General features: G+C 52.8%; 1 protein-coding gene across 1 annotated transcript; it reads left to right on the top strand.

The window, feature by feature from the left end:
* Positions 1–344: 344 nt before the first annotated feature.
* LOC144277906 (uncharacterized) lies at positions 345–14,398 on the top strand. Its single transcript, XM_077838927.1, has 9 exons — positions 345–536; positions 704–898; positions 7,092–7,209; positions 9,173–9,298; positions 9,864–9,926; positions 11,982–12,044; positions 12,274–12,336; positions 13,269–13,358; positions 14,223–14,398. Exons 1-9 carry the CDS (start codon positions 345–347, stop codon positions 14,396–14,398), a joined length of 1,086 nt encoding a protein of 361 aa, XP_077695053.1.
* The last annotated feature ends 1,626 nt before the right edge of the window (positions 14,399–16,024 follow it).

Here is a 16,024-nt window from a genome sequence, read left to right as displayed (position 1 = left end):
GAAATCAGCATGAAACACTGTGATGCGGTGATGCAGTGGTTAGGGTGCATATGTGTTTGTGTGCACACAGCACTGCCCCCTGCTGGCTGCAGTCAGAAGTCCTCGGCCAATGGCCACGTTCCGTTTAGTGCTAACGGCTAGCAAGGATTTATTTCCCTTTCGCTCCAACAGCAGGGCCTGTGCGTTTGGAGCAGCAGGATCTGTGTTCTCTCTCGGCTGTCACCGGGATGGCCCCAGTGGGCACTGGGGCTGCGTGGGGAGAGCCGTGGAGCTGTAGGTGGCCTCGGGTTTGCTGTAGACATGTGATAACACAAACGATGTTCTGTGGTCCCGTGAGGACGAGGATGATTCTGTTGTGTTTCCAGGCCAAAAAACAGGAGGAAGAGGCTTTCTGCGTCTACTGGAAAGTAGTGGCTGAGAGCGGCAGCTGGTCTCCGGACGGCTGCACCGCCGTGCAAATGAACAGCACTCACACCACCTGCCGCTGTGACCATCTCTCCAGCTTCGCCGTCCTAATGGCTCCCACCACAGTGACGGTATCTCACCATGAGACTCGGATCACAGGGCTGGAGCCTGAGCTCCACGCTCAGCCATGGGCAAAGCTCTCCCTGGAGCGACTGGAGGCTTTGCTGGGGGAAAGGCTGAGTCGGAGCCGAGGGGCTGGGCTGGGGTCACTGGTGATTCTCCCTTTGCTGTGTTACAGGAGAGCGACCCACTGACCATTGTCACCTGTGTGGGACTGGCCTTCTCTCTGCTGTGCCTCTTCCTCGCCATCCTCACCTTCCTCGTGTGCCGCTCCATCCGCAACGTCAGCACCTCCCTCCACCTGCAGCTCTGCCTCTGCCTCTTCCTGGCCGACCTGCTCTTCCTTATCGCGCTGACCCGCACTGGCAGTCGGGTGCGGCCTGATTCCTCCACTCGCTGCAGAGCTGGGGTGTGTGGCTTTCAACCCCTTTATGCTCCCTGGATTCTGGGTTGTGCAGGACAGATAGGAATTCTGGGTGGGGGGGTGTTTCCACCCCATTAGGCCCCTTCACACTGGGCAGAGTGGTCTGAGTGTCCCCAGTCTCTGGAGTTCAGCCAGTTCTAGCCCTATGTCACAGTCTCCCTGTGACTCGATTCCTCTCCAACCTGACTTGACTATGGTCACCCAGGGACTCTGTGGCAAGGCTGGGAACAAAACCTGGCTCCCCAGCTCTAACCACTAATCTCTGCTCCCTTGCGAGAGGTGGTCCTGGAACCCCCATCCCTAGGACAGTGCATCTCATGCCTTCCAATCGGGGGAGTCTCCTTCTGTTCCCTTCCCTCAGATGTATCATCTAGTCCACTCTCCGCATTAATACCTGTGGAGAGAACTTGAAAACGGTTGCTTATCTGTATCTGCGTAGCTGGTACATGGATTCTCCTCTTTCTTCTTCTGCAGGTCACATGCTGCAATTTTTTTCACCGTCCTTCTGTCCCCGCTGCGCAGCCTGCTCTGATTCTTCAGAACATTGTGCCCGTAGAAGCATCTCCCGACATCTGTCCAGGAAATCTTCAGTATCTTTTATACAACACAGGGTTGATACTTGTTTCTCCAGACCTTGAACCTTCTCTTCCAATATGAAGACCAGCTTGCACTTTGTACAGTCAAAGTTGCTTCTCTCCTGTGGAAGAAAGACAAATATGGCACATCCTGTGCAGGTCACAACAGCAGATCACTCACCATCCATATTACCTTCCTTCTAAGAGCTTCCTCAGCTGGTGCAGTAACTACACAGAAAAGCCTGCAAGATGAAAGCCTCAGTGGGCTCTCCCCAGTCAAACTCCCTCTTAGCCACTCCGCTGTTCACCGCTCAGCTGGTTTGCAACTGACTGCCTTTTTATAACAGTCAGACCCATCTGGAACAAAGCACTCCCAATTCACACTTTTCAAACAATCAAGCACATGGACAAACTGACAAACTGGCCCCGCAACAGACACTCAGGGTATGTCTACACTACGAAATTAGGTCGAATTTATAGAAGTTGATTTTTAGGAAGAGATTTTATACAGTCGATTGTGCGTTGTCCCCACTAAGCGCATTAAGTCGGCGGAGTGCGTCCACAGTACCGAGGCTAGCATCGACTTTCGGAGCGTTGCACTGTGGGTAGCTATCCCACAGTTCCTGCAGTCTCGGAATTCTGGGTTAAGCTCCAAATGCCTGATGGGGCAAAACCATTGTCGCGGGTGGTTTTGGGTACATGTCGTCAGTCGCCCCTCCCTCCGTGAAAGCAACAGCAGACAATCGTTTCGCGCCTTTTTTCCTTGCGGGCGCCATACTGCTTTCAGCAGACGGTGCGGTAGGACTGCTAACCATCGTCATCATCCACCGCTTCCGCTCCCACTCTGCTCTCCTGCTCTCCCGCTGCTATGAATCCACCTCGCAGGTCCTCTATATGACCGTCATCATCCACCACTTCTGCTGCCACTCTGCTCTCCTGGTGGTCTCACAGGGCCGCTTCCGCTGCAACTCTGCTTGGCTGCTCTTGTCTCGCCATGACACGGCAATTGTCCAGCCCGCTCAGCTGTTGTGTCCTGGCAGCAGACGGTGCAGTAGGTCTCCAAAACTCGTCATCCAATCACCGCTTCGCCTGCAACTCTGCTCTCCTGCTCTCCTGCAGATGCCATACCACGGCAAGCATGGAGCCCGCTCAGATCACCGCGGCAGTTATGAGCATTGTAAACACCTCGCCCATTATCATGCAGTATATGCAGAACCAGAACCTGCAAAAGCAGGCGAGGAGGTGACAACAGCATGGTGAGGAGTGAGATAAGGACATGGACACAGACTTCTCTCTAAGTATGGGCAATTTGGCCATCCTGGTGGCAGTGGGGCATGCTCATGCCGTGGAATGCCGATTCTGGGCCTGGGAAACAAGCACAGACTGGTGGGACCGCACAGTGTCCCATGGAGCTGGATGCTGATGGTGGAAGCTAGTCAAAGGGGACAGAGGAGACAGGGGCAGGGCGGAGAGTGAAACTCCTGGGAATCCTCACAGCATCTCACGTGCACCGCCCAGCCTGGTTCCCCGAAGGATCCTTGGGAAAACACAGGGGACTCCCAGGAAAAGGGATTCTCTCCTGATGAGATCTGCACAGTCACCTGTCCTGATCAGCTTGCCACGCTGGCCAAACAGGAAATGAAATTCAAAAGTTTGCAGGGCTTTTCCTGTCTACCTGGCCAGTGCATCTGAGTTGAGAGTGCTGTCCAGAGCGGTCACAATGGAGCACTGTGGGATAACTCCCAGAGGCCAATACCGTCAAATTGTGTCCACGCTAACACAAATTCGACCCGGCGATGTCGATTTCAGCTCTAATCCCCTCGTTGGGGAGGAGTACAGAAATCGATTTTTAAGAGTCCATTAAGTCGACAAAAATGGCTTTGTTGTGTGGATGGGAGCAGGGTTAAATCGATCTAACGCTGCTAAATTCGACCTCAACTCGTAGTGTAGACCAGGGTTAAGAAACATTTGGGCTCTGACTTGCATCACAGAGGGACTTCGGCTCTGACCCCACCCCCTAACAGGCTCTGCAAGCCTGAGTCAAACTAACTTCTGTGTGTGGACAGAAGTGGGGCTTGGTCTTAAACCTGAGTCAGAGCCCCAGCTTAGTACATTGTATAGACATACCATAGGGGTCTATAGGCATAGTAGGCACATGTCTAGGCGTGTCGGCATTCTAGGGGCACCTTACCTCTCTAAAACTGTGTGCAACACGAAGGCCAGCTGCAGGCAGGGGGGCACTGAAGATGCAGTGCCTAGGGGCGCATAAGGTGTAAATCCAGCCCTGCCCTCCAGGGCTTGAGATGCTGCCATTTTAAAGTTACAAACTGATGCGGAAACACCTCTAAGGTGCCTGAGTCACTTTGATTGTCCCTGCCTTTTAAGGGCAAAGCTTGTAAGTTTTTTCACTGCTGCTTCCATTGTCTGTTGCTTTTCTCACTTGGGTTTGTCATGTGTGAATGAAGGAGTGGATGGTTCACAAGGGATGCCCATTTACAGTCTGAGCGCAGCACTAATTGTTAGCCTGCAGAGAACGTAAGAACATAAGCATGGCCACACTGGGTCAGACCAAAGGTCCATCTAGCCCAGTGTCCTGTCTTCCGAGAGTGGCCATTTCCAGGTGCCCCAGAGGGAATGAACAGAATGGGTCATCATCAAGTGACCCATGCCCTGTCGTCCATTCCCAGCTTCTGGGTTGCAGCAATCACCAAAGCCAAAGGGGTTATCCTGTGTAGGAGTCAGAGAATGAATGTTTGGAACTCTATCTGGGTGCAGATGAACCCCCAGTGATTCCTTCAATCTGTGTGGGCAAGCCACCGGCAGGCTTGATCTTCTGAGAAAAGATCTCTGCCTGACTGGTTGGACATGCCTTGGGCCAAGCTATCTCGTAGGAGACAGGGGAATGGCTTGGTAGTTAAGCTTAGATTCTAGAAAGTGGGTTATGATTTTATTCTCTGCATGTAACTGTGACACTGGCAAACCAGACGTCTGTTCTGCCAAAGCTTTAGGCCTCAGCCAAGCATTGACAAATTCATTGCTGACAACCAGTCCCACTTACCTATGTGTTAGCATGGTTAAGATGGGTACTGGACTTACGACAATGTGTTTAGTGTTTATAATTTATGAAATGCTTGTAAATTGCTGCATGGATTAATCCTATTTATGTCCCTATGCCATGCTACAAGGTAATATTACATGTTTGCTCTGTAATTGTAAAATGTTTCTTCTGAATAACTCACCAGCCGGGGGGAAAATCACTTAATGTACAATGCTGAATCCTTACAAAAGGTGTTATCTCCTGCCCATCAGGATGGACTATTGAATCCAAATGGTCCATTGTGGGACATCACAACACAAAGGCTTTGTTAATGACCCCATCGCACCCATGGAGAGGGTCCTTGCGAAAGGGCTGGACCCATCATCTTGAATTGTGGAAGAAGGAAATAAAACTAGATGACAAGAAACTTTTTCATCTCTTTCTCTCTCTCTCTCACTCTACTGTTTGGACTCTCACAGGGCTGGAACTAGGAAACAGGAGCTAAGATCTCCTAGGTCAACCTGGGTTAGCCCTAACAGACAGGCAGTGCTGACAGATTTCTACAACTCTCTCACCTTTTGGAACCACAGAGTGTAACTCATTTGTGTATGCATGTTGCCTGCTTTAACTCTCTTATTTCATTTGCCTGGTTAATAAACCTTTAGTTAGATTATTACAGGATTGGCTACAAGCATTGTCTTTGGTGTGTAATCTAAAGTCCAGCTTGCCTGGCAAGACAGCCTGGAATGCCCACAAGGACTATGACTCCACGAGAAGACTGTTACAGTACTTCAGGAATTCACTCTTGTTACGGGGTTAATGAAAGCTAATCACAGAACATACCACCAGTTTGGGGTCTCTGCCTTGAGGTTGGCACTCAGGGTTGTGAGCCTCTCCAGACAGCGTGACAGTAACCATTTGTCTCCAATATTCTCACTCTCGATTATGGAGACAGGCCACTCCTTGCTTACAGACAGCCCCCCAACCTGAAGCAAATACTCACCAGCAACCGCACACCACACAACACAACCACTAACCCAGGAACCTATCCTTGCAACAAAGCCCGTTGCCAACTGTGTCCACATATCTATTCAGGGGACACCATCATAGGGCCTAAGCACATCAGCCACACTATCAGAGGCTCGTTCACCTGCACATCCACCAATGTGATATATGCCATCATGTGCCAGCAATGCCCCTCTGCCATGTACATTGGTCAAACTGGACAGTCTCTACGTAAAAGAATAAATGGACACAAATCAGACATCAAGAATTGTAACATACAAAAACCAGTCGGAGAACACTTCAATCTCTTTGGTCACTCGATTACAGACCTAAAAGTGGCAATTCTTCAACAAAAAAACTTCAAAAACAGACTCCAACAAGAGACTGCTGAATTGGAGTTAAATTGCAAACTGGGATACAAAAAGAAAAGGAGGACTTGTGGCACCTTAGAGACTAACCAATTTATTTGAGCATAAGCTTTCGTGAGCTACAGCTTATGCTCAAATAAATTGGTTAGTCTCTAAGGTGCCACAAGTACTCCTTTTTTTTTTGCGAATACAGACTAACACGGCTGTTACTCTGAAAACTGGATACAATTAACTGAGGCTTGAATAGAGACTGGGAGTGGATGAGTCATTACACAAAGTAAAACTATTTCCCCTTGTTTATTCCCCCTCCCCCTGCCCCCACCGTTCCTCACACATTCTTGTAAACTGCTGGAAATGGCCCACCTTGATTATCACTACAAAAGGTCGCCCCCCCTCCCCCCCTCCCCCCCCCCCCCCGGCTCTCCTGCTGGTAATAGCTCACCTTACCTGATCACTCTCATTACAGTGTGTATGGTGACACCCATCGTTTCATGTTCTCTGTGTATATAAATCTCCCCACTGTATTTTCCACTGAATGCATCCGATGAAGTGAGCTGTAGCTCATGAAAGCTTATGCTCAAATAAATTTGTTAGTCTCTAAGGGGGCACAAGTCCTCCTTTTCTGTTTGCACACTTACTCTTGTTTTCACTACAGTAGAACCTCAGAGTGGCTAACCACACACCTCATTTGGAACCAGAAGTATGCAGTCAGGAAGGAACAGAGACCATTCCTTTGTTAGTGGCTGAAGATTGCTTCAGCAGCTAGTTCCTTAAGTAGGATGAATTGCATTGGGCCCTGCCGTCTTGAATACATCTAACTTATTAAACTATTCCTTAACCTAATCATTTGCGAGTTTGGCTTGTGTTCCTTCCCGCAGTTGTTAATATTAATTGTGCTGAGTATCTGGTCTCCATTAACCTGAAGACTGAAGCAAAATAGGCACTGAGTCACGGTTTGGGCGGGGGGGAGGTGGGTTGTACCCCCTCACATGTTTCCAGGAACGCTGATTGTACGAAGGTTCCCAGCCGCTGGGGGAGACGTGACAGGGACACGGATCTCTGCAGTTCTGAAGAGGGGAAGGGTGACTGGGTGCATGTGTTTCCTTTTCAGGGAAAGCTGCTCAGAGGCTCTGCGGCTATAAAACCCACCGGCGCAGAGTCGGGAAAGGGAGAAGCTTGGAGCGATGGCTTTCGACCGCATTTACCAGAAGTGTGAAGAGTCTGACCGAGTGGAGCTCAAGGAACAAGAGGCAGAAATGGCAGCTGGAAGAGCAGGTAACACCCGGGCTGCAATAGTGAGAGATCCCACCGTCGCTTCCTCCCAATCAGCTGACTCCTGAATAACAGGCCCCGATCCCGCAGCTCTCGCACACCACTGAAACCAAGGGCTGGGCGGTTTGAGGGAGCTCTGCGGAATCGGGCCCGACATACAGAGCTGTGCAGTGCTCACCCGTGAGGGGCCCCTGTTCTCCGGAAGGGGATGGGGTGGGAACTGAGCAGGTTTCTACGCTGGGATGTGGCTTTTCAGACATCGCAGCTGGAGGGCGCTGGACAGAACCAGGCTGGACTTCCCAACTTGGTTCAGCAGCATTTTGTCAGATGTTTGTGTTTGGTGCTTGGGTAGTACAGAAACGAGGGATCTAAAAGTAGGTAGACAGATAGATAGATAGTCTGGTAACTGTATTGGTCCCAGGATGTGTGAGAGACAAGGCGGGTGGGGTAATATCTTTTCTTGGACCAATTTCTCTTGGTGGACGGGACAAGCTTTTGAGCTTCACAGAGCTCATCTTCAGGTCTGGGGAAGGTAAACAGAGTGTCCAAGACTTCAGTCTGATCACCATCTAGTTTTATTCTTTCAGTGCTAAAAAATGTAACTGAACTTCATTGAGATCTATCTAGACAGATTAGATTACCTGACGGTTATTGTTTTGTTTGTATTTTTAGTAGCATGGGGGGATCTGTGTCTCCTGCGGGATTTGCGGGATCTAAGGTTTTTACGGGTGGGAGCAGGATAAAAACACAAGTAACTATGCGGGAGCGGGTGGGCCTGCATATTGCAGAGCAGGACTAGAGCGGGATTAAAATAATTGTCCCATGCAGGGCTCTCATACACATCCCAGGTCGTGCCATCAGCAGCCTTGTCCCCAGTGCCTTTCCTTGGCCCAGAGGTACATGTCCTGCCCGCTGCATTTCAGCCCCGGAGTCCTGCTGACCAGGCAGCATGTCCCGGGTTGTGCAATGGGAAGGCGTCACGTGCTTTCTGGGTAGAAACAATTCTGCATTTACAGCAGAGTTTCAGTTCTTTTCTTCCTCTTTTTTATTTTCATGCCTGGGAAGCAAAGGGGGGTGATGGGTGGGATGGGGCTGATGTGGGGGTTGGGGACACAGCTGCTTCCTTCCCCTCCCCAGCCCCCCGCTGACAGGAGCACAGTGGGTTGAGGCTGGGGAGTGGCTGGGGTGCACAGGACACTGTGCAGGGAACACCCTTCCGAGCCAACAGCTGGTCGCTGCCTGTAGGAGGCTACAGCAGAGGGGACAGTGGCACAGAGCTGGGGGCAGCCTCGCTGGCTGGGGGTCTTCATGACGCATGAGTCTTTGGCACGATGGGGAGGATTCTTGGGGGACAGTGCTGGGGAAGCTCCAGGCACTGGGAGAGGAGGCCAAGGCAGGGTACAGGCAGCCATCAAGAGGGGATCACAAGTCGAGCAGGGGCTGGGGCTGCGGGGGGAGATGTACACAGAGAGCTGAGCCATAGAGCCGGATGCTGATGGTGGAAGCTAGTCAAAGGGGATAGAGGAGACAGGGGCAGGGCGGAGAGTGAAACACCTGGGAATCCTCACAGCATCTCACATGCACCGCCCAGCCTGGTTCCCCGAAGGATCCTTGGGAAAACACAGGGGACTCCCAGGAAATGGGGTTCTCTCACTGCTAGGGTATCAGGAGTGATGGAAGCCTGAGATGGTGGATGGACTCTAGATGTCCTGGGGATAAAGAGATTAGATAGAACGGGGATGGCTGGATGGAAATACACAAAATCATGTTCCAATTCCTATTTGAGCCCCTCCCAACCTCTGGGTGTGAATTGCCCTGCGGTGCCCAGAGGTGCCTGACCCCAGAGGCACGTCCATCACTCTGAGTTAGTGAAGGCGAATAACCGTGACTGCTGATTTCGCTCGTGCCTTCCCCATGGGGCAGGGATTAGTGCTCTAACCGCCCCATCTCTGCTGCTCCCTTCCAGGGAATGCCTGGCTGCAGTTTCCTAGGGGCCCAAAGTGGGCAGCAAAGTCCATATTCACCCTTTACGCCCTGCATGCCGTGTCGTTCGTGCTGTGGGCCGTGCTCCTCGCCGTGGCAATTGCGAAGTGTAAGTATCCTGGAGAGCATTTAGGACCATGACAGAACAGTCATGGAACAGGAACAGTCCCAGTGGAAAATCCCAGGGGTGCAATCCTGGCTCCTTTAAGTCAATGGTCAAACTCTCATTGGCTTCAACAAGGCCAAGATATCACTCCACATGTCCCTCCCATCCCCAGCCCATGTCTCTGTCAATGGCCAGCGTGGGATGCTGCAGGGGTTGGGGTATAATCCCCCATAATGCACATAATGCATAATGAGAAAGTGACGTGACAATTCAGGAACCAGAAGGCAAAGAAAAGGGATCCAAAATTTATTATTTTTTACAAAGCTCATGATCTTTAAGCCAATCTCTGATTTTTTTAACATTTGGGGTTGGCCAGACTGCGCCAGGGCAGGGGTGGCTCAGAGAGGACTGGGAGATTGTCTCCCCGAGACACAAGTGAGCAGTGGGAAGCTGGGAAATAGAAATGCAGCATTCCTCCCTGGGCCGTGACTCCAAACTGAAAACCCACCCCTACTCTGAGTCCCCCAAAACCATATAAACAACAGCTGACGTCTGTCCCTCTTTCTAGGCGCAGAGATGTCCAAGGAGCTGGAGCAGATGCGGACTGATCAATCCATGCTCAGAGCCAGTGGTAACAATTCATCTTTCTCCCAGGCATCCATTTGTTGGAATTACTCTTGTTACCCCTTTGGCCCAAGGCAAAATCTGAGGCCTTGCCAGGTTTGTTCCCGTGAGGGGGGCAAAAGCTGCTCCCAGGCAGGTCTGTTCTCACTGTGACTTGTATAGTTTCCTGGGGTCCTGTTCTACTGAGCAGGGCAGGAACTAACAGCAGCAGCCAGGTTCCTTGCTCAGAAATCTCCACAGCTGCCCCTCCAGCGAGCTCTGTGCCTGGGGAGCTCTTTCTCTGCTTCCTCCCAGGGTCCCACTCACCGCTCCTTCATCCTTCCACCCATGCGGCTGGCAGCTGGTTTCCTAGCACCTGGGCTGCAACCCATGACACCCTCAGGCCGGCCCACCTCAGCTCTAACCTGCCATGCAGCCTGGTGCTTTGGGCAGTCTCCTCCATTGTCTGCAGCCATCTCACGGCCTACAGGGGCTTGATTGCTGCTCCCACACTTGGCACCCATTGGCTTTAATGAGGTCTGTCATTGTCTGTGGATCCCAGACCCAAGTGAGGGCAGTCAACAGCACCCTCCAGCATAACACTATTAGGTGTATTACGGTAGCAGCTAGAAGTCCCACTCACAGCCCAGACCCCAATTGCGCTGGGCACTGCACAAATAGCGAACAGTCCCTGCCCCAGGTCGCTTCCGACCTAAGTATTAGACAAGGGACAAGAGGTGGAGGCAGGCAAACAGATGCGGGAGCACAAGGGAACAGGACATATCAAGCCTCTTATTGTTTTGGTTGCACCCCAATTCACTGATTAATGATCTCAGCCTGTTAAGCCTGAGGGAAAGACTCCTATGATCTTGAATGGTGTTTGGATCAGGCTTTATTTAGCTAAGAGCCTGTCTGCAGCAGGGAAATGTACACCCTGGTAGCTCACAAACCCATGAATGTTATGGCCAGAAGAGACTGTTCGGAGCATCTGTTCTGACCTCCTGCAGAGCCCAGGCCAGAGGAGGCCACCCAGCGATTCCATATTGGGTGGTGGAGTAGACCAGTGCTTTACGGGAGAGAGGCCCAATCTGTTAAAAGCTCCGAGTGACGGAAAATCCGCCCCGTCACTGAGACTTTGCCCCGATGGTTAAAAGGTGATGCAAACCCGTTCATGTAGACGTGCTTCCTTGGTGCAAAGCAGGACTCACTCCGGTGGGTCTCACGCTGGTGAATTACAAAAGGGAATGGCACTGTGCAAGCCCCGTGCTGTGTGTCGACACTAGAGATTTGCACCAGGACATGGAGACACTAGTAGAATTTCCCTAGGCTAGAGGGCTGGTCAGTTCTCTTGCTGCTCTTTGGACAGCATAGAGGTGACGGAAGGCACTCTGGGCCTCCATGCTGTTCTGCCCTGAGCCAAAGCTGCGCATTATGAGTTAGGATGCCGGTGAGGGACGGGTCTCTGACACCATCCAGCTGTCGCGTTTTAGGTCTCCCATCCAGCTTTCCTCGGGTCAAAGTCGAAGAGAGTCTCTCAGGGAAGTTGGCAGGACTTCGGAGCAGATGACCATGCCGCCTGAGAGAGGATTGGGCGACCATCTAGTCGAGCAGGACCTGATTCGTTAGAAAGCAGATCCCTTCATTCGACCTGCATCCCAGGCATTTGATGCTTTCGATCGTTTGAAGACGCTTCGTCTGAATGGCGCCCAATTTCTTGCCAATCTCGACGGTGCTGGGCCACAATTCAGTCCCAGAGACCCAGATACTGAGCACCGCAGCTCTGCAGAGCCTCAGCTTCATCTCTCGACTTTTCAGGGCGTTCCGCTCGCAAAGGCTGTTCTTGATGGGGTGCCCCATTACTCACTGCCTGGCCTGGGGCAATTCAATCCCATCTGGAGCCTTAATGACTATCAGGGCCTGGGGGGTTAAAGCAAATCCACCCGCATGCAGCCTCCTCTGGGGAAGGAAACTAGCCCTGGGTGACCCTCGTAGACCCGCTCTGCTCCGGAACATGGCCCTGCCCCACGTGACCAGTGCGGGGGCGAAAGACGGTTCCCAGCTCACCGGGCTCTGTCTCTTCCAGGCTCCGAGATGGCGAAGCAACTGGGGATGCTTCATTTCAATCAATCCGCCATGCACAGCACTGGTACGTACCAGAGTCCTCACGATCCACAGCCCGACGTCCCCTCTCTGACTCCCCTGCACCTCTCATCTCACCCCTTTCGCCTTCCTCCCTCCTCCTCCTCCTCCTCCTCCTCACAATCCCCTCCCTACCCCATTCCCCATTCCTGACCAATCTCCACCCCTCCCCACTCCCACTCAGTCCCGGTCCCCGAGACTCCCCAGGAGTGTGATGGGCTCTGTTTGTCTCTCAGGGGAGGAGCTGGCCAAGGAGCTGAAGAGGCTGCAGTCGGACCAGGCCACGCTGAGAGAGGAAGGTGAGGACAGGCGGGGGTGTGGAGCAGGGCTCAGGCGGAGGAAGGCCGGGGTGGGGGAACAGCAGCAGGAAGCTGAGATGGGGCTGGAGAATCCCAGCCCTGGGTGGCAATCTGGGATCCCCCCCACACTGGATCCAGCCTGAACGAGCGGCTTTTGTGATTCGTTCCCTGAGATGGAGGCACCGAGGCAGGAAACTCAGGGCCAAGCCCCAGCCTTGCGGACCCCCGTGGGGACGCAGCCAATACCCCCAGAGCCTGCACTCCGGGCTCTGTGTGCACCAGGGGCCCCATTCTGAATGGGGGAAAGTCGATTAACCCTTTAGTGCCAGGGATTCCCAGTCTGGGCTTCAGGGAACTCTTTGGGCTGGGCTGCTCCAGAGAGGCTGTTTCTTGCGCCCCAGAATCATTTGGGGAAAAGCTGGGAGGAGATGGGGCTGAGGGGAGGCAGGTAGATTCAAGCGCGTGGCAGAAAGAGGAGGGCCAGGTGTAATAAGCTTGGGGTGTTGGGGAGCCAAGGGTAGGGAACTGGGGGGCAGGGCAGAGGGGGGAGAGGCAGGGCTCCTGCTGGGGTTTGGGGAAAGAGAGAGAGACCAGGGTTGAGCTGAATAAATTTGACCCTGGTGAAAGGTGGGCTTCTGCTGGAGTGTTCGGCCAGGTCTCCAGTCCCTAATGACTATATCGGACCGACTGTAACAAGCTTGATGCCTCCCGCTGCTGAGAAGGGGCCCCATTTCAGTGTCACAGACAGGCCCCAAATCCCGGTGCTTATGGTCTGTACACAGACACGCCAGGCCGAGCTGTACACACCCGCAGCTCTGGCTAACTTCTGGCAGCTTTGGATGCACAGAATATGGTGAGCACCACTCGAGTCTCCCAAACTATTTAAAGGGATGGGACCCATTCCCATACATGACGGCGTATTCTGTTTCCAGTGTCCAGGGATCTGGCCAAAGCGAAACATGACAGAGATGACATCAGGGCCGAGACCTACAAGATCCTGGATGCCGCACAGAAAGGGAACGGTGAGATACACGCCAGCCTTGGCTCGCTTTTCGCGGCAGGGGGACCGTTTTCTGTTCTGCGTCTGTACAGCGCCTAGCACAACGGGGCCTGATTGGGGGGGCTACGGCAGTACAGATAATAATACTGAATAACTCTCAGCCCCTCGCGAACATTGGGGGGCCTTCCTATTCGTTGAAGCCGTAGGGAATGAGGGATCTGTAGGGGGCAGTCTTCCCTCGCAGTCAGTGCTGAGCGCAATCCCCCACCATGGTCCTAGGGGGTGCTCTTCCCTCGGTGTTATATGAAGGATTGTGCTGAAAGAGTCAGTTTAATGTTTTCAGCAGCGTATTAAGCAAAGTCTCTATTATATCTACCCATCCATCTCTCTCTTCTCGTTAGCTAAGTGTCTAAAAACCTGCTGGCCAGCTGAGAGAGTAAATAGTGATCTGTTCCATCGGGAAGTGACTCAGAATTTCCTCCACATTTAGAGGAAGCATAAAATGGGTGAATAATATTCTCCCAGGTTTCAGAGTAACAGCCGTGTTAGTCTGTATTTGCAAAAAGAAAAGGAGGACTTGTGGCACCTTAGAGACTAACCAATTTATTTGAGCATAAGCTTTCGTGAGCTACAGCTCACTGCTCAAATAAATTGGTTAGTTTCTAAGGTGCCACAAGTACTCCTTTTCTTTTGGCAAATATTCTCCCAGTGGCCTTACAGCTATGCCCTTGCTGAAATGCTTTCCTGGGGCAGGGCCTGCTTGAAGGAAGCTCCCGCGGTACCTGGCAGCTGCTGAAGGCATTTGCTGGGTTTATCCAGGGTGGGGAGCCCCTCTCGCCCATACCTCCCGAGTCACGTGCTGGCTCTGCTGTGTTCTCTCCGGCAGGCACTTCCCAGTGCCAGCCTGGCTGGGAGCAGTACCGAGGGAAGTGCTACCTTTTCTCCTCGGCTGCCCAGGGTTGGCCGGTGGCCAGAAGGACCTGTTTGAGCCAGACTGCCGATCTGGTGGTGATCAACGATCAAAAGGAGCAGGTAGGACCCTCCGGCCCCCTCCTCGGGTAAAATGCACCCATGCAGAGGGCCGCCATGAGGCCTAGCTTATGCTCCAGTTCTAACCACCCAATCCTCTGTGCTGTCCCCTCTCTAGAATTACTTGGCCATTAAAGCTGATTCTGTTCGTCACTGGATCGGCTTCACAGACCAAGGGACTGAAGGTGTCTGGCGCTGGGTGGACAATACCCCTGCGGCATTTACGTAAGCATGGGGCGATCCTCTGCTCTCCCCTTCCTGCCCCTGGCCTTCCCCAGCTGCCCCTGCTCCTGCAGGCGCTTTCCACCTCAGTAGCTCCAAGGCTGAGGCCTGGGGCAGCACCACTCAGGTTTGATTTCATGCCCTGACGACTGACCGACTCGAGCCTTTATCAGTCCCCCATAGGTCACTGGTTCAAATCGGGCCCAGGTCCGCAGCGACTACATAGCGTTGCTGCTGGGTGCCCTCTGTATGAAACGAGCTTGCTGGGTCTCAGCCCAGTTCCCAGTGGGAAAGGCATCCACAGATCGCACTGGGGGCTTGTCGGCCATCACAGCTGAGGGACCAAGGACTGAATGGGCCAAGGGGACGGAGCACCCCTCTAAGCCTACAGAAGGGTCTCTCCAAGGCAGGGCAGGTCTGAGCCACCATGGCAAGGAGAAGTTTGTGCTGCCATAGCCTGGGCAGGTGGCAGCTTCAACCACTGATAAGGTGACATCCTCCACTGCATGGGTGTGAACTGAGGGCCTGTAACAGTAACGTCCTGGCCCAGTGGTTAGAGCCCTGCTCTGGGACTCAGTAGTGCTGGCTTCCATTCCCGACTGTGCTGCTGGCCTGCTGGGTGGCCTTGGGCAAGTCACTGCCCCACTCTGTGCCTCGGTTTCCCCTGCTGCAAAATGGCCAAATGATGCTTTGTAAAGTGCTTTTCTCTCCCCTGTTGAAAGGTGCTCTCTCCAAGCTAGGCATTATTGAGCCCAAGGAGCAGCTCCATTAACTGGTAGTAGGTTGTTATCCCTCTAGTGGCCCAGTAACGAGGCCTGCTCTGCTAGCAGGTGCCACTTTCCCCAGACCTGTGTTGATTTGGATAATTCAAAATAAAAAAATCTGTCTGTTTGTGGGGGGAATTTAATGAACCCTTGAGTTCTGGGGTGAAAATGCAACAAATCCCCATTCAGGGAGAGGTCATCCTGCCTTCCTTAGAGGCCATGTTGTTCCCTCCTTTTTCCTGAGACCCCCCTTTATGCAGCTCTGGTGCCATCAAGGGGCCATAAAGGGAACATAATCTCCCACACACACACTTGCCCAGGGCTCAAGGGCCTGGAGAAGAGCAGAAAAGCCTCCTACGTAGGGGTGGGGCTGGAGCACAGCTGGGCTTTGGCTATTTTTGGCTGCCCACAACGCCGCAGGGGCCTGAGCATAAGTTAGACCAACCCTGAGGCTGCTCTAGGTTACGTTGAGGGGGAACCCGCTTACCAGATAGCACATAGATGGGAGCATCTCAGCCAGAACCGGTGGCCCAACGGCTGGAGGGCTCTTCTCTTCCTTCCCTTTCAGGTTTTGGGCCACAGGGGAGCCCAATAACAGGTACAGTTTTCACATCAGAGATGAGGACTGCGCCCACCTGCACGAGGACGGCCGGTGGAACGACGAGCCCTGCAA

This window comes from Eretmochelys imbricata, chromosome 20, assembly GCF_965152235.1.
Source record: "Eretmochelys imbricata isolate rEreImb1 chromosome 20, rEreImb1.hap1, whole genome shotgun sequence".
Lineage (NCBI taxonomy): Eukaryota > Metazoa > Chordata > Testudines > Cheloniidae > Eretmochelys > Eretmochelys imbricata.
This window is presented reverse-complemented; position numbering and strand designations above follow the sequence as displayed.